Source organism: Leptonychotes weddellii, chromosome 2 (genome assembly GCF_054177405.1).
Source record: "Leptonychotes weddellii isolate Sample4059 chromosome 2, ASM5417740v2, whole genome shotgun sequence".
NCBI classification, from domain to species: Eukaryota; Metazoa; Chordata; class Mammalia; order Carnivora; family Phocidae; genus Leptonychotes; species Leptonychotes weddellii.
The window spans coordinates 108252183-108275431 of record NC_138370.1 but is presented as its reverse complement, the minus strand read 5'-3'; the positions used below and the strand labels follow the sequence as shown (position 1 = coordinate 108275431).

General features: G+C 34.7%; 1 protein-coding gene across 6 annotated transcripts in view; it reads left to right on the top strand.

Annotated features, from left to right (window-relative positions):
* Nucleotides 1-23249, top strand: part of PDLIM5 (PDZ and LIM domain 5) — a 203590-nt gene that overhangs the window by 145013 nt on the left and 35328 nt on the right. For 5 of the 6 annotated variants that reach the window (XM_081812130.1, XM_031028410.2, XM_006733530.3 and 2 more), the window contains one exon: nucleotides 9896-10083. In XM_081812130.1, the coding sequence (XP_081668256.1) occupies nucleotides 9896-10083 (188 nt within the window). Of the gene's footprint in view, nucleotides 1-754; nucleotides 872-2852; nucleotides 3018-3726; nucleotides 3859-9895; nucleotides 10084-23249 lie in introns of all 6 variants that reach the window. The other variant, XM_006733529.3, reaches the window with a different exon arrangement.

The following is a 23249-nucleotide window of genomic DNA, read 5'->3' as shown; positions in this document are numbered from 1 at the left end:
ACATGAAGGTAGCCATGTTAAAAAAATTGGGGGAGAGAATAGATTTGGTGGTGGTGAGGGTGTTGGTTTGGGTTTTAACCTTACTGCAGCTATGAAGTTAAAAAAAAAACAAAACACTAGAGTTATGCTGAGCGAAATAAGTCAATCAGAGAAAGACATGTATCATATGACCTCACTGATATGAGGAATTCTTAATCTCAGGAAACAAACTGAGGGTTGCTGGAGTGGGGTGTGGGGTGGGAGGGATGAGGTGGCTGGGTGATAGACATTGGGGAAGGTATGTGCTATGGTGAGTGCTGTGAATTGTGCAAGACTGTTGAATCACAGATACGTACCTCTGAAACAAATAATACAATATATGTTAAAAAAAAAAAAACAGGAGGGGAAGAATGAAGGGGGCGAAATTGGAGGGGGAGACGAACCATGAGAGACGATGGACTCTGAAAAACAGACTGAGGGTTCTAGAGGGGAGGGGTGTGGGAGGATGGGTTAGCCTGGTGGTGGGTATTAAAGAGGGCACGTTCTGCATGGAGCACTGGGTGTTATGCACAAACAATGAATCATGGAACACTACATCAAAAACTAATGATGTAATGTATGGTGATTAACCTAACAATAAAAAATTTTAAAAAATAACCCTAGCGTATTCTCCCAAAGGAACCAGTGTACACTTGAAAGGTGGTATAGATGATAAATGTCTGTACTTTTCATTAATATTTCCTTTGCCTTGTTTATTTTGCTTCTGAAAACTTAGGTTTGACAGTTCTCTGGAAGACCTACCTCAGAGTGGACCTCACCCACCTGCAACTCCTCAGGTTTTACATATTGGTAGCCAAGTAGCCACACTTTCTAAAGTAACCACGTATGCTAGGGAGAGTTTTTTTCCCTCATGGTATGTCGAAATTTTAATGCTGGTGGTGAAATTAAATACTAAAACGGACTAAAAAGGAACGAGTGATCATAGATTACAGAACTGACATCATTAATATAGAGACAAGAAACTTTGGCACTCAGCCGTGGAGCACCGCTTTATACCGCTTTCATATTTGTGTATATGTGTGTCTCTCTCTTTGTTTAGATTCAAAGTTCTCATATAGAGTTAGGAAATCTATGCCTTCTGTTGATTCACTGTGATTTGGAAAGTCAACTTTCTTGAGTTTGTTGTAAGTCTACTTTACTGAGTTAGAGCATTCACCTCTAAAAACGAAGTGATACGTTCCACGTTCCCACACATATTCTAAAGGTATTCGGGTTACTTATAAGATTTTGCAGGTCTCTGCTGATACTAAGTCCTTTTATATTATTATTTGTGATACAATACAAGGGAAGAAGTCCATTACAGTTTCCTTTTCTTTTTACAGGAGAAAGACAATTTAGCTGATTTACTTTTTAGCTGATTTTTTTATAGACTTAGGTTTCTAGTTGTTGTTTGCTATCACTTCCCCCAAATAGCAGCCATTGCTTGAAAGATGCAGAGTAATTGAGGAATTCAGAGTTGAATCACTTGGTAACTTTTTCTTCCACATTGCATGACACTCATATTACCCTGCTTTGCCACTGATAGCATCTCTCTTTTCTCTTTCCAGACCCATTCTTTCTTTTCTAGCCATTCACAGTGGTTGCTAAAACATAGCCAATACAGTTCAATTATAGGCTTGCAGAAAAACTATACTTAATTCTGTATGATTTTTAAAAATGGCTTGCCACTGTTTCTTTAATATGCTTTCTAATTGTAAAGCTATAGCCAGTGGAACTGTGAATAATGGATTATCAAATTCTTCTGAGAAGGAGAAAAGACTTACACAAATGCACAGTTTCAGACATCAGAGCTCTCATTAACCTGGATTGAGTTTGGCACATAATTACTTTGTGTTGGAGGTGACCACTGTCACAAATTGTGAAAAAAGTGGTCATAGAATGGTGAGGATGTTCATTAATAACTTGCATGCATAAATGAGGAGGAGAGGTTACAGGTTTCATGCTATACATTTTAGACTTTCTTTTAACTTAATAAAAAAATTTCTCAATTTCAAGTTGATAACCAACTTGGAAATCATTACAGTCCAAATGATGGAATGTTCATTTCTGTCCAGGTGTTTGACCTTTTCTAAAAGACGAAAGGAAAATATTTATTATTTTAAGTCATAAGTGTTCTGAAAATGGAATTTCATACCAGCATTTTTGAGTCTTTACAGAGCTAACTGGAAATAGAAGTATAGAACATCAGCAGAGAAGGTGATGTTTTAGTCATATTCACTTTAACTACTGTTTATTTTACAAAGGTGCTGTCCTTCCCCAAGTAGGTTTATTCTCAATATTTTAAAGTTATTTCTTGTTCCTTTTAATATGTATTGCTGCTTCTGAGTAGGCAGTCGGTTGTACCTGCTTCTCCTGAAAGCACAAGTCTCATTAAAATGTCAGGCTCTGGGTGTATATCATCTCTAAGGTAAAGCTCTATATGTGGAGTCTTTTTAGAAAAATTGACATAACCTTCCTTTCTGTGATTACAGAAATTCAAACTTCATATTTAGATTCATTTTCTACTTAGATGCTGACAAATCAATCTTCATATGTGTGTTATGTATTGATTTAACTTTAAATAGGATACATTCAAAAGCGTTTGTATCTCAAAAATCAGTTTTATGGAGGACTATATATCAAATTTTAATTTCTGAGAGAAATCACAGCAACGGTAAATAAATGACCTGAACTCTTACTACACTTCTGTATCATACCTTTTAATGTCTAAATATTAATATGAGATGGTTACTCTCTTATCTTTATTATGCTGTCTCTTCTCACTTTCCTTTTTTTGTTCCTCTCCTCTTTTTTTTTCTTTCCCTACGTGTCAATTTAAGCAGCTCCACAAGAAATGTGGTGACAAGTTCTTTGGCAGGTTTTCGAAACTTTTCTACCTTCTCACCTCCTGCTAGATACAGTGCTGCAGTTCTTAGTAGTGCAGCTGCTACCGTGTCTGCTGTTCTTGCTGCAAACCCAGCCAGAGCTACACGTACAGGGTACGTCTCGTGTGACTCCCAACAGTTCCCGCTGTCTTACAGGTCCCCTCAAAGCAAACACAGCCATTTGAAACAGTCACAGCTCTCTGTGAGATCTTGGTTGTGTTGTGGCCCTAGGTTGTAGACATATCCCACAATGTGTATTACTGGCTTTTCTTTAAATCATCCTTTCATCTGTTTCCATGATTCCCATTTATCTATGATACTTTTCAGTTGCGTGGATTACTGCATGTTGTATGCTTTTATTGAGTTTTGGGTTTTTATAATTTTTAGTTTTTATATCTGGGACAGAATCAACCATCAATAGATAATTTTAAGTTCTTATTGGTATTCTTTTTGCTCACAAACTGATTGTATTTGAGGGTGATCTCAAGTCTAACTACACCCCTCCTCCCCAAAAAAAGAATAACTTTTTATTTTTATGAGATTTTGTTTTTAATTAATTTCTAGTAGTCTTTATAAAGCTTTATGTGCTTTCTAAAAGATTGTCTCAACTAGTTTTGGTGAAAATTTAGTCAATTCTGTATTGATGAGTAAAATAATAGAGTACTCAGACATTCTTTTCATCCTCTTTGTTCTTTCTGCCTGTCTGTAAAATGTCTGTCTCTGTCTCTTTCTGGAAATGTTTCAAATCCCAGACTGTAAAGACTACTTTCTGCTGTTGGTTGTGTGATTTTTCGACTTAAAACTCTTTCTAAATGCTCACCAGGCTCTCCAGCCCTGATAAATATCACTCCCTCCTGGATGCACTTTGCATCAGCCCTGTTTCCAAGCCTTTAGCTTTTTCGTACCTGCAGTCCTCGAGGAAGTCATCTGGCTCGATCCATGTTAAGAAAATAAGGTACTGTGGAGCAGATATCACAGTGGTGGTTTGCTATAAAAGATACTGCTTTCTGTAACACCTAACCACTGTATTAACAAACCAGGTGAGAAAGTCCTAGAGTGGATTTGTGTTCAGTTTTAAATTAACTGTAAATTCAGTGCAATGCTAGTGGACAAGCATGTTATTTTAAATGATCATTAACTCCCCTTTTAACCCTTGGTGACATCTTTTATTAGCACACTTGATGTTTAGTATGAAATTATGAGTAATTTCGTGAGTATTTAAATTACAGTATAACCATTTCATTGCATGGATGGTACCTATACTAGGATAGTCAAATGTTTAGTAAGACATACCTTTATATCTTTTGAAAAAATGAAAAAGAATAATAAAATAATTCATTTTGATTGGCTACTACTGTCTTATATAGTTCTTAAATATGAGGGTTTTACTTGGGCAAACAACTTAATTTTTACCATATCTGGGAAATTCTGAAACACAAAATTAATTTTTCTCCTAAACTTAACAATTCTGCCAAAAATTATTAGGCATAATATAAGAAATAAAAATATCCCAAGTGTTCATGGGATGTATAATCTTAATGAAATAACTGTTGAAAATCATCTCTGATGGAACATAAAATTAATGGCAGGGTGTACAACTATGACTATAATTAGTAAAAGCCTGATATGACATAGGCTATCTACTCATCATGTGTTTGTGTTCTAGTCACTGTTACGGAGGTTTTCAATATACTTAATTATAATTCTGAGTAGCTTTTAAGGGAGATATTTAAACAGGGAGAGAGAGAGAGATCATTGTACATTTTTCTCTAAGGAAAAAAGACACTTGAAATTATTTTGTATTTGTGGAATTGTGAGTGTTAATTGAGCAGAAATCTTTCATCGTCAGGGCTAAGTCTATACAGAGACAGGTTACTGAACCACACTTGGAATAAAAAATCCCTTTGAGGACCTAATGGAATGCTCACATCTTCTCTCCAGAAAAATACCTATTGCATTTTTTTAAAACTAAATGGCCAGTGGTATGTTTTGATGGATATCAAATGGAGATGGGATAGGGAAAATTGGAAATAGGATGGAGAAAAATACCAGTTGTGTGAGAATACCTTGTCTCCATTAGTGGCATGCTCATTCAGCTCTTATCTTTATATTCCAGTAAGTTATTTTGCACTCGCTGTTTAATAAAAAAAGAGCAACATTAAAATTCTTGCAAACCTTGCTTGGTTGGAGAATTTTAATGCTTTTCATTTATCATTGTGAAACTAAGGACAATTTTATAACATTTTTGTACATAACCCTTACATGCAGAGCAATCTGTCTTTAAGTAGAGATAAATTACTCTGAAGGAAATGAATCGAGTTTTCCCTTCAAATCAAACATTTTGTGTTTAAATAAACTTCTTGTTTTAAAAAAAAGTGTGCATGAAGTTATGGACTGATGGATGCTATCCATGCTTATAGAACAGGTGTTAGTAGCCATTATCACTTTTTATTAACAGCAATAGGCACAAACTAAATATATTTTGGTATTTGGGAAAGGGAAATGATTTTCGACAGGGTAAGCGAGTTGGCATTCTGGAAAGCAGGAACACTGGGTTTCCTGAGGAGACCTTTTAAATTTTAAATTTAGAAAAAACATATGAGGCATGATTTCGGAAATAAGATACCAGTTTAAGTTATCATGCCGTACTGTATTAGTAAATTAGTCATTAATTAAAGATATTTTTGCTGTTAGTGATTATTGTAACATTTTATTCCGAAATATAAAATAATATAGCCAATGACTTTATTAATTCTTTAATCTTTAGTACATGATACCTATTGTTTATGTATTTTATTTAAATAGTAGCTAATACTAAAAATTAGGCAAAAAGACGTTAGCTCTTTTAGAGGTCTAGGCATTATATATTTAGATATATGATTGTCTCGATAAAACCCTAATATTCTTCCATTCCTACATTAAGTAAATAGAGATCTATTTCTCCTGAGACTGTTGAACTCCGCTTATCAGTCCTGAATTTAAATATAAATGGAACAACTGTCTTGCTTATAATTTAGAATTTTATAAGGTCTTTATAATCTACTGCACACACTTTGTATCTAAAGAGTACTGTTTAAGATTTAAACATTTTAGGCCTTTTGGGAGAGAATATATAAAGACCATGTACAAAGGATACAATAAAAATGTACATATGTATAGGTAAAAATTGAAGTGTAAGAAGAGACTCTCCATTGTTTGGGAGAATGTGGGACCTTTCAAAGTTCTGTGGACAGATTTTTTTTTTTTTTCCTCTATGCTTAGCATGGAGCCAAGTACTTTACTTGTATTACATGTATTATCTCATTGTGTTTCATTTAATCCTAACAGTAACCTTGGAATAAAAGTAGTATTTTCATCTGATTTTACAGATGAAGAAACATTATCAACTTTGGGTAATTTACCCAAAGTCACAGTAAAGTCCCCAGCCTCAGTTTATAATGTAGTGCCGGAGACAAGATACATAAAGAAGTTACTGGTATTTATTTATTTATTTATTTTAAGCCCTGGGTATTACAAATTGAAATGTTAACTATACGTGATGCAGTTTATATGTGTCATGAACTGAGGGAAGGAGTGTCTCTACTTCTCGAAGATTAATTAAATATATTAATTGTTTGGTATGGTACACAGTGCATGATAGATATTATTTTTACTACTGTTGTTAATTATAAATGGTACGTGGATGTGTGCAGAGGGAGAGTGGGGGAGGTGCCTTCTATGTAGAGCCTGAAAAAAAATGGAGAACTGTGGACAGAGAAGAGGCATGGCCAGCATATAATTTGTATCACAACGTGATAGGAGATAATGACTGGACAGGTAGATTGTAGCTATATCTTAGAAGGTTTTGAATGTCATGCTGAAGCATAACTTACAACTTAGCCCTCCACCCTCTGATGGTTAAATCGGGTCTGCAGCCTCTCCATCATCTACTTGAATACCCTTTGGAGACAGGCCTCTCACTAAAGGTATTGTTAGGAAACAGAATACTTCCTTTGGACAATTTTTCACATTAGGAAGTACCTCCTTTTATTGAACCAAATCTGTCTCACCATAGACTTGACACTACATTAGGCAAACAGAATGTAGCCATGTAGAGTGAATCCACATGTCACATATTTGAGGATTGCTCTTTCGCTTCTCCTGAGGTTTTTTCATACCCTAGGCCAGTGTTACCAGTTCCTTCAACCAAACTGCACTAGGCTTGGCATTAATTTTCTATCATCCTGGTCAACTTTCGTCTACGTAAGTCTGTCTGGCAGCTGTCCTGGAGTTAAATTTTAACTCATTCAGGTTATTAAACATTAAATGATGATTTGGGTTTTGTTATTTCCACATTATATTTTTGTTTCATCTGTAACTTCTAGTATTGCTTGGTCATAAATTTTCTTCTCAGAACTGTGAATATATGGATTATTAGTTTTTTTTCAAATCCACATGAACCCTAAAATTAACCTTAGAATTAAAATGACCCGTACTGCTGTACTGTTTTCAAAAATCATGTATTTGTGATGTATAAGAATATTGAAAATAAGTCTTTTATCATTTTAATATATTAATTATCCTTTTCATATGTTTAAGCTCTTTTCTGTGCCTTAGAGTATGCTAAGTATTTTGTACATAATTATCTTACTTAAGCCTCATGGAACTCTTATGAGCAAAGTATTATCCCCATTTAAAGTTTAGATAAATGAGACTTAGAGAGGTAAGATAATTTGTTCATCACAGAACTTTTAAAAAGGTACTCATAACCATTCTACTATAAAGCTTAAACTCTATTTCCATTAATATTATTTATTGTGTCATCTTTACTGATATGTGTTCAGCATTGCCATTAAGTAGTTTTTTACTTTTCATTTATGAAAATTACTAAAATGCTTAAATTTTTCATTGTATTGTATGTTTTAATATCAAGTGGATTTCAGTTTTTCATGAAACTGATTAGAAATGATAAAAGAAGGTGATGGTTCTGTTACATTTGAATTTGAGAGAACAATAGTAAGGAACAATATTTTAAAATAGCTCTAGAATGATTTTTCAAAACTGTTTAGTGTCAAAGGTGCCCTAGGACCACCCCCTCACTAGAGGATTTATAGAACTGGGTATACAGTTATACTCATGACTAAGATTTATTATAGTGTGAGAATACAAAGCAAAATCAACAAGGGAAAGGGTACTTGGGATCAAGTCCAGAAGAAAAGAGGCTCAAGTTTCCAAAAGTCTTTCACAGTGAAGTCACACAGGATATGTTGATTCCTACAGCAGTGAGTTGTTGTTGTTTTTTTTTTTAAGATTTTATTTATTTATTTGACAGAGAGAGACAGCAAGAGAGGGAACACAAGCAGGGGGAGTGGGAGAGGGAGAAGCAGGCTTCCCGTGGAGCAGGGAGCCCGATGAGGGGCTCCATCCCAGGACCCTGGGATCATGACCTGAGCCGAAGGCAGACGCTTAACGACTGAGCCACCCAGGTGCCCCTGTACAGCAGTGAGTTATGATAAAACATGTAAAGTGTTGTCTACCAGAGAAGCTCATTAGATACTAAGTACTTAAGGTTTTTATTGGAGCTCCTTATGTTGTCACGCTGTGCCTAGTTCATACTGTAAGTCCAGACTCACAGAAGGAAAGTAGGTATTTAGCATAAACCACATTGTTTGTATAGCTTAGGCATAGTGAGCTACTCTTACCTTTTAGAGAAAGTTTTATATGACTGTAGGGAACTGTTTACCAGCCAACTTCTCAAATGCCAGTTAGAGGCCAACCTTGCAAACAGGCCTTCCTAAGACTAGGCACCCTTAGGCCTCCTTTGTTAGGTGTTCATCCCAGATTCAAGAGCACTGGAGAAATTAGGTATTCTTATTAATTTGGTAGTATAACGGACATGATTGAATTTGAATTTCTTTTCATTGAAATAATCTCAACCTAAACAGTATAATTAAGGGACATTTATTTTACTGGTCATTAATTAGTAGTCTATATTGATCTACTCCTCCAGCTGTTGTTTTCAGTTATTGAAGGACTTGAGTTCCTGTGCATGGAATTATTTAAGCAAGCAATATCTTGATTTCTGTTCAGAAGTTATAGGATGTATTCTTCTTATTGTTGTTACAATAACTTGAGAGAAACTGCTATAGTATTATATCATTCCAAAGTGCATATTTTATAATTTGAGCTACCTAAAATTAATTTTTTTGAAATGACAACATATAATTATAAATAATAAATGACAGGGTAATGAAAAGCCATATGATCTTCCAAATCAAACTGGAACCAGCACAGATAAGGCCTCCTGTTAAGCAAGTAAAGTAACTCTGGTTGAGTGAAGACAATGGCAGTCTTGTCTCTTGTTTTCCTGTATTGTGAACATAGAACACTGGATGTTCTCTTAAGCTGGGGATGTTGTCTCTTGTTTACCATTCTGTGGCCAGTGCATAGCATGATATTTGGCATGTAGTAGGTGCTTAAACATTTGTTCAATGAATGAGTGACTGAGTATTGAGTGAAAAGAGTGGTAAGATGTCAGGGAAACTTAGTTCATAAAATACCAGAAGAATTTGAGAAAGAAGGGGAAAAAAAACCTGTGCCATTTCATAGAGATTATCAGGAATTCTCTAATAATTAGTTGCTTTAATCTAGATGATTTTTCTGAAATGTTGAGATAGAGAAGAATAGGAAGAGGAAATTAGCTTATTATTTGAAAGGATTGGCTGTAACAGTGTTTCAATAGCCTAATTTCTCATGATAGACCTTTTGAAGAAATTTCCAAAGTACTGAACAAATGTAATCTTCTTTCCTTTCCTTTCTTTTTTTGTTTTTGTTTGTTCATTTCAAAGAGAGACAGTCCCTCAGTCATAGTTTTCGAGTTTTTCTTTTTTAAAATATTGGTTAATTAATATTTTTGTTTTCCTTAGAGATTTAATAGATTGAGAAAAGAAAGGATCATTGCTAAGTTAGTTTGCTACCACTTCACCAAAAATGTTCCCTTATTTTCTTTCTAGCAACACCCAGGACACTTCTCAGCAGTTGGCTCCATCAGTAGCTTCAGCACGGAGCATGCCTGAGAGGCGGGAGAGCCCAGCCTCCACCAGACCAGGGGTGACCGGTCTCACAACTGCTGCCGCCTTCAAGCCTCCAGGATCCACCAACATTGTCAAGTCACCAAGTTGGCCACAGCCAAACCAAGCAGGTATGCCAAAGAAATCTCTTGCTTTATGTTTTTCTTAAGTATAATTCTGAAAATGTCTTCCAGGATGTATGATAGAATTCACTGGTGAAACCCATTCTCAACCATCTAAGCTTTAAAAAGGTCTGCAAGGAATAGCTATAGCTATTTTCCTCTGAAGTATTTCATAAACATTCTGTGTGTGTTTGATACAATTGCCCTTTGCTATTCATAATTATAGGATTTGGAATTTCTTTGTTTCCCAAATTACCAAGAAATGTGTGGATTGTAAACTTGGGATCTTATTAACGAACTATATCATTGGAAGGTTAACCTTGGAATTCTGACATTTTAGTTTTGATGATACATACAAAATAACAACAACAGAAGCATTTATTTTCATCAGTTACTGAAGAAAAAATCTTTGACTTCTTGTGTTCTGAAGATTTATGAGATGGAGGTGGAAGAAGTTAGAAAGAGAACATATTTTATTTTAGTTGTTTTATTTTTGTTTTATTTTATTTGAGTATAGTTGACATGTAATATTAGTTTCAGCTATACAGCATAGTGTCTTGACAGTTCTGTACATTATGCTGTGCTCACCATAATAAATGTAGTCAGCATTTGTCACCATACATTATTATAATATTATTGACTATATATTCCCTATGCTGTACTTTTCATCCCCGTGACTTACTTAATTTATAACTGGAAGTTTGTACTTCTCAATCCCTTTGACCTATTTTACCCATCCCATTAGCCCTTTACCCTCTGGCAGCCACCACTTAGTTCTCTACATTTATGACTCTGTTTTGTTTATTTGTTTGTTTATTTGTTTTGTGTTTTAGATCCCACATATAAATGAAATCATATGATATTTGTCTTTCTCTGATTTATTTTACATAGCATAATACCCTCTAGGTCCATCCGTATTGTCACCAAAGGCATGATCTCATCCTTTGTTATGGCTGAGTCCATTGGATATTTATACCACATCTTTATCCATTCATCTGTCGATGGATACTTGGATTGCTTCCCTATCTTGGCTGTTGTAAATAATGCTACAGTAAACATAGGGGTTGCATATATTTTGTTGAATTAGTATTTCTGTTTTCTTTGGGTAAGTACCCAATAGTGGAATTACTGGATCCTACGGTATTTCTATTTTTAAGTTTTTGAGGAATTTCCATACTGTTTTCCACAGTAGTTGCACCAAATTCTAGTCCTACAAATAGTACACAAGAGTTCCCTTTTCTCCACATCCTTGCCAACACTTGTTATTTCTTGTGTTTTTTATTTTAGCCATTCTGACAGGTAGAAGGTGATACCTAATTGTGGTTTTCATTTGCATCTGCCTGATGATTAGTGATGTTGAGCATCTTTTCATGTGTCTTTTGGCATCTGTATGTTTTCCTTGGAAAAATGTTTATTCAGGTCCTTTGCCCGTTTTTAATCAGATTATTTGGGGTTTTTTGGTGTTGCCTTGTATAAGTTCTTTATATTTTGGACCTTAACCCCTTATAAGATATATCATTTGCAAATATCTTCTCCCATTTGATAGGTTGCCTTTTCATTTTGTTAATGATTTTCTTCCTTGATTTTGCTGTAGTCCCAATAGTTTATTTTTGCTTTTGTTATTCTTGCCTGAGAAGACATATTTAGAAAAATGTTGCTAAGGCCAATGTCAAAGAGATTACTGCCTATATTTTTTAAGGAGTTTTATTATGGTTTCAGGTCTCAGAGTTAGGCCTTTAATTCATTTTTAGTTTATTTTCATGTATGGTATAAGAAAGTGGTCCCATTTCATTCTTTTGCATTTAATTGTCCAGTTTTCCCAGGAATGTTTATTGAAGAGACTATCTTTTCCCCTATTGTAATGTTCTTGCCTCCTCTGTCATAGAGTAATTGACCATATAAGCCTGGGTTTATTTCTGGGCTCTGTACCTTGTTCTGTTGATCTATGTTTCTGTGTTTGTGCCAGTACCCCAGTGTTTTGATTACTGTAGCTTTGTAGTATAGTTTGAAATCTGGGACTGTGATACCTCTAGCTTTGTTCTTTTTTCTCAACATTGCTTTGTCTATTCAGGGTCTTTTGCGGGTCCATACAAATTTTAGGATTGTCTGTTCTAGTTTTGTGAAAAATGCTATTGGTATTTTCATAAGGATTGCATGGAATCTATTAATTGCTTTGGGTAGTATGGATATTTTAACAATATTATTTCTTCCAATCCAGGAGCATGGAATGCCTTTCCATTTGTTTGTGTTGTCTTTAATTTCTTTCATTAGTGTTATTTTATAAGTTTTCAGAGTACAGGTCTTTCACCTCCTTGGTTAAGTTTATTCCTAGGTATTTTATTATTTGGTGCAGTTATAAATGGGATTGTTTTCTTTATTACTCTTTCTGGTAGTTCATTAATGTACAGAAATGCAACATATTTTTGTGCATTGATTTTGTACCCTGCAACTTAACTGAATTTATTAGTTCTAAGAGCTTTTTGGTAGAGTCTTTAGAGCTTTTTATATATACTATCATGTCATCTGCAAATACTGACAGTTTTACTTCTTCCTTACCAATTTGGATGCCTTTTATCTCTTTTTCTTGTGTAATTGCTGTGACTAGGACTATGTACTATATTGAATCAAAGTGGTGAGAGTGGACATTCTTGTCTTGTTCTTCATCTTAGAGAAAAAGCTGTCAGCTTTTCATCACTGAGTATGATGTTAGCTGTGGGTTTGTCATATATAGCCTTTATTATGTTGTATGTTCCCTATAAACCTACTTTGTTGAGAGTTTTTATCATGAACAGATGTTGAATTTTGTCAAATGCTTTTTCTGCATCTAATGAGATGATCCTATGGTTTTTATCCCTCATTTTGTTATAGAAAGAGGACATTTGAATAGTTGGTGCAACAATTTGGTCTCAATCTGGAAACCTGAGTTTTCATTCACTTCTACAGATAAATAGCTTTAAGTAAAGTCACTTAACCTCTTTGACCCTCCATTTTCTGATTTGCAAAATAAAGACAGACTAAATAATCTGCTGTTTTCTCCCAACATGAATAAAGATGATGATTATAGGACTAAAGGACTTCTCTTAACAAGAAGATGGGACTATATACTTAAGTGTTTCCAGTCCTGTCCTCAACCTTCATCTCTTTGCACTCTTTATACTCTCTAAATGATCTGTCATCCAGATTCCTTTTACAACCTAGCCACTGATAATTTAGAGTCCTCTCTGTCCTGAACTCCATATCCCCAAATTTTTTATCTACTTGCTGTTTCCAAGTGGTACCTCATATGCAGCATGTCCAAAAGTATTATTACCTATCTCTGGGAATGGTACATCCACCCAGTCACCAAAGCTCCAGTGTAAGCTTGAGAATCTCCCACCTCTATCCCCACATTTTCATAGTAACTAACAACTAGTGATTGACTTCTGAGTATTTCTCAAGTTTCTTTTCTCCTCTCTGTGGTCAGAGTCATTGCCTTGGTTCAGGCCTTTGTCATTGCAAACAACTTCTAAGTAATTTCCTTGTCTCCTTCTCACCCCCATCAATCTGTCCTTCATACTGCAGCAAGTATCTTTCTAAATCTCTGATTTGCCCACTTCACTCTCCTGTTGCAGATGCTTTACTGTATTTCCCCATTCCTTAACTTATCATTGAAGTCTGTTTTCAATCTGGCTCCCACTAACTTCTCAGTGGTCATCTCCCACTGCTTCCAAATTATAATCTGTGCCATAGTCTTACTAAAGCATCTTAAGTTGCTGAGACATGCCATGTTACTTTGCTTTAGAATGTTCTGGTCCTTCTTCATAGAATGTGGTTTTTGTTTTTGTTTTTGTTTTTTTTACCTTGACCGCTATAGAATTCTAGCCTTTCCTCATCAGTGTTGGGATAAGTGTTGATTGAATACACAAGGGACTACTTTTAAATATATATATATATATATATATATATATATATATATATTAAGAATTTCTTTAAGGATTGATCATTTATTAATATTTAAGAATATTTTGACAGTTGTAAGAGTGGATTTTTAGTTAATTTAGGAATCTATCTTTTGTTTTACATTTTCCATAGTGTTAAATATATTAGACACTAAATTTTATGATTAATAAATTATCTTTAGAAAAATTCTAATTATGGTTAAAATTATTTCATAGTGTCATATTGAATAGTTTTGAATTACCATTATGTGTTATTAATTTTGCAAAAAAGCTAAAAGTTTTTTGTCGGGGGGCAAGAGATAATCCTTTGCATATGATCTCTACTGTTTTAAAGACTATTTTATCACTTTCAAAAACTTAAAATATTTAGACATATCAGTAGCTTCTGAAATTTCTGGACTGTTAATTGATTTAGCAAGATTTATTCTCTTGGGGGAAAATGCCAACAGCCTAGCCCCCTCCTTTTTTAGTTATTTTCCATTTACTTGAAGCTTATCAGTGAGGTGGAGATTTGCTGAAATTATTTTGTATGTGCATTAGACTATAGAAAGTAACTTTAGGAAAAATCTCCTTGGTGTAGTAACTGGAAGGAAACAAGAGAATGTTTCTTAAAAGCAAGGGAAAGACTACTGATGTAGAAACTGAAGGGAGGGCATTTGGTGTGTGCACTGGAGAGGGCAGAGAGTATATATACTGCTTTTGGAAATTCAGAAACTGTTGTCAAAATACCACTCTGACTGTTAAAGGAAAAAGAAAAAATTGAGGCGGAATTCCTAGAGAAGACACTACAGCAAAATTACCACAAGAGGGCAACAGAATCCTGTCTTCTTTGAGTGTAATTTGTTATAATTATCAAAGCAGTCAAATAACACAACTATAATCATGATTCATATGGTTAGTATTTAAAAGATTATACTTTTTACAGAAAATATAATTTAATTTGAGAAAAACTATAAGAGGATAAACCATTACACATTATATGACATTATAAAGCATTAATATCATAAAATGTATGAATCATAGTTGAATTACATCATGATGCTTAGCTCAAATTAGAAAATATTTGCAGAACTCCTGTTTATTTTGCTCTCGGTGCTACAAATTGGCATTTAATGTGTATTATATGATGTAAAAGTTACTTATTTTACACTGTTTTGTAAAAATCGTAAAATAAATAAAAAATCCCCAGCCCTAAAACAAAACAAAACAAAAACATCTCAGAATCTACTCTTACTCTTTGATAAGTAGTTTTAAGAGCTTCCTAATGCAAATGAAAAGGTTCTTTTGATTTAGAAGGGGATAGCTGTTTCATTATGGGTTCTTAGGTTCTTCACAGTTCACCTGTGAAAACTACAGTGCCAGCCAAAGGGAGGCAAAAGCTAGAAAGGCCAGTTGCTGCCCAGCAGACTCCGATAAAGTATTGACTTCCCTCACACTGAGAACTTCAGGCTTCTTTATTTTGATACTAAACAGCTGTGTTCAATGTAGGTGAAAACACTGTAGGTGTTACCAGTGATGTCGTTTTAAAATAAGTCCTAAAATTGGGTGAGAAGGATGAGATAAAAATTACTAAGTTGCAGTCTGTAACCCACTTGGTTGATCCTGAAATCAGTTTAATGGACCACAGCCAGTATTCTCGTTAAAAAAAATGAAATAAAATGGAAGATATAAGAATATTTTAATATATTAAGTATTAACATAGAGTAGATAGGTATCATGTTATGAAAATGTGGTTTTAGTTTGTATATGTATGTAAGTAAGTACAAACACATATTTGGGGTCAGCAGGTAAACATATATTTTGGGTCACAGTATTTCTTACTATGTTTTAGTAGTTAAGAAAAAATTTGGAAGTTGTTTATTTAAATAAGTATTTTAGACATACTTTTGTCTATTGGGATGACTAATATGGTTTTGAAATGATAGGCCCCCCCCCCAAAAAAAAAACTGCATTGAAAAAGACCGACTAGTGTGTTCTGAATCTGTTATGGTTTTCCATTACCTCCACTGAAGTTCTGACTTTGAATCTTAGATCATTTCATTTGTGGTGTAATATAGCTTGTGTTATCCAGAAGACTTTCCTATAGTAATGCTATAGAAGTTGATAAAGAAGAACTAGGTGTATATGTTAACAGCATTATAGTTTAGATTGGATCATCTTCTTTTTCACAGGCATGGAGTTTAACATATACCACCACACATGCATATACACACTTGTCAGTGGCTGGCAAAGACCTAACTATTATCTGACACAAGATGTTGAAAAGTTCATAGACTGCATGAAAGTATTAAGAAAGCTTAGAAGGCTAAATGAATATTATCCCCAATACCTGCCACCCCAGTCTTAATCAGTGGTGGAAGAACAGTCTCAGAACTGTTTGTGTCAATTGGCCATTTAAGTTTAATAGTAAAAGACTGGTTAATGATAACAATGCATCGTAAAACCTTCAGAAGGAAAGGAGAATGTTTTGTGGACCATTGGTTCTTTGTGTGTGTGTGTGGCAGTTTTAAGTTATTAGTTTTTAAAATCAGTACTTTTTAATGGAAACAAATTGACCAAAAATCTGTCACAGAGTTTTGAGACCCATTAAAACAAAAGTTTAATGAGGAAAAAAAAAAAAAGATACAAAAGAAGAATCCAAGCTTGAATTTTATGTAAGTTAGCAATACTACTTTCTATTTGCCCTGTGCCTTTAATACTTTAATAATTTAGATGTAGTAGTACCTTCAGAAATGTTGACTTGATCTAGAATGATACATAAAAGGTGACATTCATGTTAGTTTTAAGAATTGGGGATTTGTACCTTTTTAAAATTATATTTTAATTCACTATATTTGTATGCCTAGATTTTTTAATGCTTAAAATTGTAATATTGTATGTAATAAGTAGTTAGATAGATGTTTTATGGTATAAGTTACAAGTAAGTTCCTGTGTTTAAGTAGGCGATCTATTTGCTGTGTAATGTTTTCCCTAGATTCTCTTTTGGTTATGGATTCCAGATTGTATAAGTTTAGTTCATTTGATGCAGATATAAAATATTTCTATCTTACCAGATCTAGTCAGATGTTCTTCACAAATCCAGTCTTAAAAGTCATGAAGAGCCATTAAATGTCAGAAGCACATCAGTTTTCTAACTTGAGTTTAATTATATACAAAATGAGAATGACTAATTCATTAGAATATAATTAGTGCTTTGCTGGACCAGGCCTATTGTTCATCTAACCAGCTTTGCTGACAGGTGGTGGCTCTGAAGAATAAGAGTGCCTGCCCTATCGGGCATGAATTTCAGAAGGCCAGAGATGTTCCCTAAATGGAACATTTGAGCCTTCAGTTTTTTTATCTGTTAAGATAAGGGTCTAAAAAAGTCCCCTATAACGTTGTTTTGTATGTATGTATATAAGTGAGTGTGCATGCATACACACAAATGATGTAACATATATTGAAGTGTGTGGTATATAGATGGTACTCAAGAAAGGTGAAGTTTTTACCTCTCTATTCCTTTTAGTGATAGCATTAAGAGCTCACACTGTTAACATCCAGCAGAATAGTTCTCATGTGACTTCTCTGATTGAAAATGTTTTGGGCTCTCTGCTTCCCACACATTAAATGTTTGGCTTCTTTACAGAGCTTATGTGCCCTTTATTACCTTGTGCCAACCTCCTTCTCAAGCCTATTTTGTAATATAGTTCTTCATGTTCTCTGCAGTCCCATCACACTAAAGTTAAAGAGTTCATACCATTCTTTGGGCACACACCTCTGTGCTTTGTAAAGCTGCTGCTTTTATTTGAAATGCTTTTCCACCCTTCTACCCCTGAAAATTTCTATTCACTCTTCAAGACCAGATGTTGTCTCCTTTGTGAACCTTTCTTGAGCCCTCTAAATTATTGGCTATTCTTTCTCTGTGTTCCTACAAATGTTGATGATGGCTTTATTATAGCATTCATCGTATTCATTGTAATTATTTACCTATGTGTCTTTTACCGCTATTTTTAGATCCTCTTAAGGACAGGGACCAAGTCTTACTAATCTTTGTTTTACACTACCTAAACAATACCTGGCACAGTCTATAGTCCTTCAGTCAGTAACAGTGGCTGAGTAAATGAGTGGGTGGATAGGTCAGTTTGTTATATTTTGGACATCTTCATGTGATTTGAGGAATTCACGAGACATTGTTCGTTCCTCCTACCGGACTTGAAATTCCCACAACAATCATTAAACAAATGTGGATGTGCTGTCTGCCAAAGGCTGCCATTAAAAACTACACATATTGCGGGCGCCTGGGTGGCTCAGTCGTTAAGCGTCTGCCTTCGGCTCAGGTCATGGTCCCAGGGTCCTGGGATCGAGCCCCATATCCGGCTCCCTGCTTGGCAGGAAGCCTACTTCTCCCTCTCCCGCTCACCCTGCTTGTGTTCACTCTCTCGCTGTGTCTCTCTCTGTCAGATAAATAAATAAAATCTTTTAAAAAAAAATAAAAAACTACACATATTGCTTAGGGAGCAGGGGACTCCACTCTCCTTGAAGCATTAAACTTCCCTAAGACTTAAAAGTTGTGAACATCAGCAGTACTATGACTAGTACCATATTATTTATTTCCAGTAATTAAAAAAATAGTAATAGATATGAAGCCCAGTGGTAGGAATTTTTTTCTTAAAAAATATGGGAATATATGGCCTATAAGGAACCAAGCAGTAGAATGCAGAGGAAATACTAGGGAGAGCCACTCATTTTGTCAATGTGGACAAATTAACATGGATGCAAATTAAAGCACCAGTAAATAACAGAAATCAGCAAAAAGAGGTGCAAAGAGTTAAGTTGGATTACAAGGGCCAGGTCAGAAGACAGGGAGGTCTGCATCAACGGAAAGAAAGAGACCAATAAAGTCCCAGTGATACAATCTTGAGATAGAATATTTGTTTATACTAGAGTTTATAGTGGAGTCATACTTTATGCAGGAATAAAGTGTTAATATTTGTGCCTACAGTCAAATCATATGTAGCCAGTGCCCTGTGAATATTTTTAGGAAGAGGCCAAGTTGGAGAGGGAACAACAGATGCAAATGCTCTCGGAGAACTTGGCTTCTTGGAAGAGGAGCAAGTTGTTCAGTATGTTGAGGACTATATAGTGGCCAGAGAGAAAGTTGGATAGGTTAATGGGGGCCTGGTCAGAAGAGGACTTTGAAAGTAAGAGTGGATTGATACAGAAAGGAAGCCCTTAACAAATCTGTAAACTGGAAAGTGACAATCAGGTTTGGATTATTAAAAGATCATTATAGTGTTAATGTTTTTAAAATATTATGACCTCAGTGTAGAGATTAAGATTGGAGTACTGGAGACTGAATTAAGAGGTGACTGAGGAAATCCACGATAGTGACGGTGGTAATTGCCCTGGGCAATGGCCATGGGAATGGAGAGAATTCTAAGGACAAGAGAATGCAGCTTCACACTTTAACCTGACTGGGAGGCAAGTTCTAACATTGCTCTTCCAGGGAGCTTTACTCCCTAGAGAGCATTTATTTATCCTCTACTAAAACACTGGGAGGGATTGTATTTGGCTTGGAGAAACTATACTTGGTTTTAAGTAGGTCAGATTATGGAACAGAAAATTGGTTGAATATGTCTAGGTTGTTTTTTTTTTTTTAAGATTTTATTTATCCATTAGAGAGAGAGAGAGAGAGAGCACAAGCGGGGGGAGAGGCCGAGGGAGAGGAAGAAGCAGACTCCCCAAGGAGCTGGGAGCCCGACGTGGAGCTCGATCCCAGGACCTCGAGATCATGACCTGAGCCAAAGGCAGGTGCTTAACCAACTGAGCCACCCAAGCGCCCTGTCTAGGTTTTTTTTAATGTAATACGTCTAGTTACAAAATATAAATGAGTGGGTTGCATCTTGTATTATATTTGAGAAATAAGTTAAAGTTTACTTTTATAACATAGCATACTTCTATAGTCTATTTGTGCAGCATCTCCATAAGCAATATGTTAATTTCGCCTAAATCATCATTTTCTAAATGTTGACTCTTTCCCAATTTTTTATAGTTGGAATTATGAGATTGGTGGCTTTGGCATCGCATTCCTTGCCTTCGCAGGAAGGATTTGTGTTACATGCTGTCATGGAAATAAGCATTATGAGGTGGAAAAGGGGTTTCTTACAAGACAAAAGAAGAAAAATTCTATAGAGCCCTACCAGTCAAAAATTAAAAATTAAATTACTCATGTTGTATATGTATGTATATATACATATGTGTGTATACCCACACACACATATATATAATTCAGAAAGCTTTAAGTTGATAGATATGCTTAAAATTTTTTTTCATTAATTAGAGGATTTTTCTCCTCCCCATTTTCAAAATAGGTACCTTCTAAGAGCATTTGTGATGATACTTAATTGCATTAACATTATGTTAAATATTTAATAAATAACTTATAATTTCTTACTCAGAAAATCATTTAGGTATGTAATATTAGCTAATATTGTAATCACTGTTTTCTGTAGAAAACTGTGACTATTTCATAAATGCATTGAAAATAAAAAGCTCTGTTGTGTTTTCTTTTACAGTAGTTAGTATTGTCTAGGTGTGCTGACATTTTTCCTTTTGCCATTTTCATTAGCATCTTTTACAGCTTGTTAGAATAATGCTACCTCAGTGCTGTCATTTATTATATGTACACACAACTCCCTGTTTATTTTTATGTCCCCTGATGTTGGCAAAAAATTATTGGATTTCTTTTTTTACCTTTATTGTTAAATGTATCCATGGAGACGGACATTCTGTTGATGAAAAAAAAGGTGTTTAATTGATGGTAACATACTCAATACACTAGCAGTATTTTATTTAATATTTGTAATATTTTGTAATATTTGATACTCCTATTGAACAAATGTATCAGATTATACATGATACGTGTGTGTGTGTGTGTGTATACACATATATATTCTTTTATTTCTTTTTTCTTTTTGAAACAGTTTTTAATATATATAGTAGAGGCAAGGACTCTTAATTTACAATGAGATTTATAAAAATTGCTGATTCTTCTTAAAAATATGAATTATGTTTTGAAGAACACAGTGTAAGTAAGCTGTAAATAGGAAAGTTAGGATCATTTGAAAGTCTTTTAGGGACATAGTAAATTTCTTTTGGTCAAATGAAAAAGGGAAAAAGTCACAACCTTTTCAAAATGAATATTTAGTTTTAATTTTGGCTTCTGTTGCATCCGGTCTTGGGGAATACTCACCGTCCCCATTTGGGCATTGAGAACTCAGGAATATAATGGGTAGTCTTGTAGGAAGCAGAAAACCCTTGCTTAATAGTAAAATTGTGGGTATCATTGATTAATAATAATTATTATTTTTATAATATTTTAAGTTTTTAAATATATTTTTATTCAGTGTACATTAAGACAATGTCATTAAAATTTTAAATGGGCATCATTTTCCCAGTGAGGCAACAGAGCCTGAGAGAAGCCAAAGTTCTTCAGAACTAAGTTGAATCCATTATTTTGACTAAGTAGTGCATTTTCTTGTGTCACAAGATAATATCAATTACTATATTTAAGGAGGACTAAATCCTCCCTGAAGAAAGGAGTCTTGCTTTGCATAGGGAGGATAAACCAGGTGACTGGCAGCTACTAAGGTCTGCTTTAAGTAACATTTTCTTTGCATCTGAACTCCATTTTTAAAATTTAACTAAGATTCTAGTTAACATGACCCTTACTGTACCCTGCCTCTGCTGTGTGCTGCATTTTAGCAATAAAGAAAAGCTTAGTTATTCATAATGGACAGAGCTTTGGAGAGATCTGATGTATTCTTTTTTTTTTTTTCCCCAAGGAAGACTCAGATGTATTTATGAGATCTGATTAGATCAAAGATTGAATGATGTGCATCTCAGTTATAAGTGGATATAAATTCTATCTTTTATTTGAAGTCTAAAGAAGATAGGGGTGAGAAAGGAAATTACAGTTTCTCCAACCATCCCAAATTTCATTGTAGGCTTTACGTTACAGTAATAAATCGAGATAACTAGATTTGCTTAGCTAAGATGGATAGATTTATTGGTTCCATTTTTACATTTTTATATGAATAAGCAAACTGCTACCAGTTGCATATGTTTCATCTCTTCTAATAATGTTTTACTACCATCTGCTCCCCTGCATTTTGACATCATTAAACTAAACAGCCCACTTGCCTTAAAGGCCGGACTGGAGCTGTCCATTGTCAAAACTGTGGTGTGAAGCATGTACCTATGCTTTGTCTTTTGGCTTATAACAAATAGATTTTGGCTTAGAATCATGATTCCCAGGAAAACATAAAAGCAAGAACCATTAGTTATCTTCTTTTTTTTTTTTCCCTAAACTGGTATTTGTTTCTGTGTTGGAAGCTTTCCAGTGCTGATGCAAGAGCACAGTTGTGAAAGCTCTTCTTTCTCCCCATTTTTGTTTCATCCTAAGATTAAAATATTAAATCTATTCTAAGGGAAGATACCTGGACTAATTCATATGTGATTTTCATAAAGAATTATTATTTCTTATTAATAGATGCATATGGTTTAAACCAGGGGTTGGCAGACTATGGCCCTTGGTCACATATGGCCCACCACCTGTTTTTGTAAATAAAGTTTTATTGGAGCACTGCTATGCTCCTTTATTTACATTTGTTGCATGATGTCTGTGGCTCCATTCATACTGCAATGGCAAAGTTGAGTAGTTGCAACATAAACTATATGTCCCACAAAACCTAAAATATTTACTCTCTGGCCATTTATGGAAAAAAATTGCCAAATCTAGGTTTAAATCATAGAAATAAGAAAAATTATGCTTGATAAATCTGTATAGTAGATGCAAACTTTCCTTGGTGTCTCGAGCACCCTTGATAACACTAATCTGAAGGCACTCTGTTGCCTGTTTGTTTGTGAACATCACCTGTGAGAAGATAAACTCTTTGGGGCAGGTATCTTATTCTTGGGTGTATCTTTCATCCAAGAGTTCTAGATCTAAATTTTGTGTGCGTTTTCTAAGTAGTTATTGAATGAGTTGATACTTTATTTTTTTAACCACATAAGATCTTTTTTTTTTTTTTTAAAGATTTTATTTATTTATTTGACAAAGAGACAGCTAGAGAGGGAACACAAGCAAGGAGAGTGGGAGAGAGAGAAGCAGGCTTCCCACTGAGCAGGGAGCCCAATGCGGGGCTTGATCCGAGGATCCTGGGATCATGACCTGAGCCGAAGGCAGACGCTTAACGA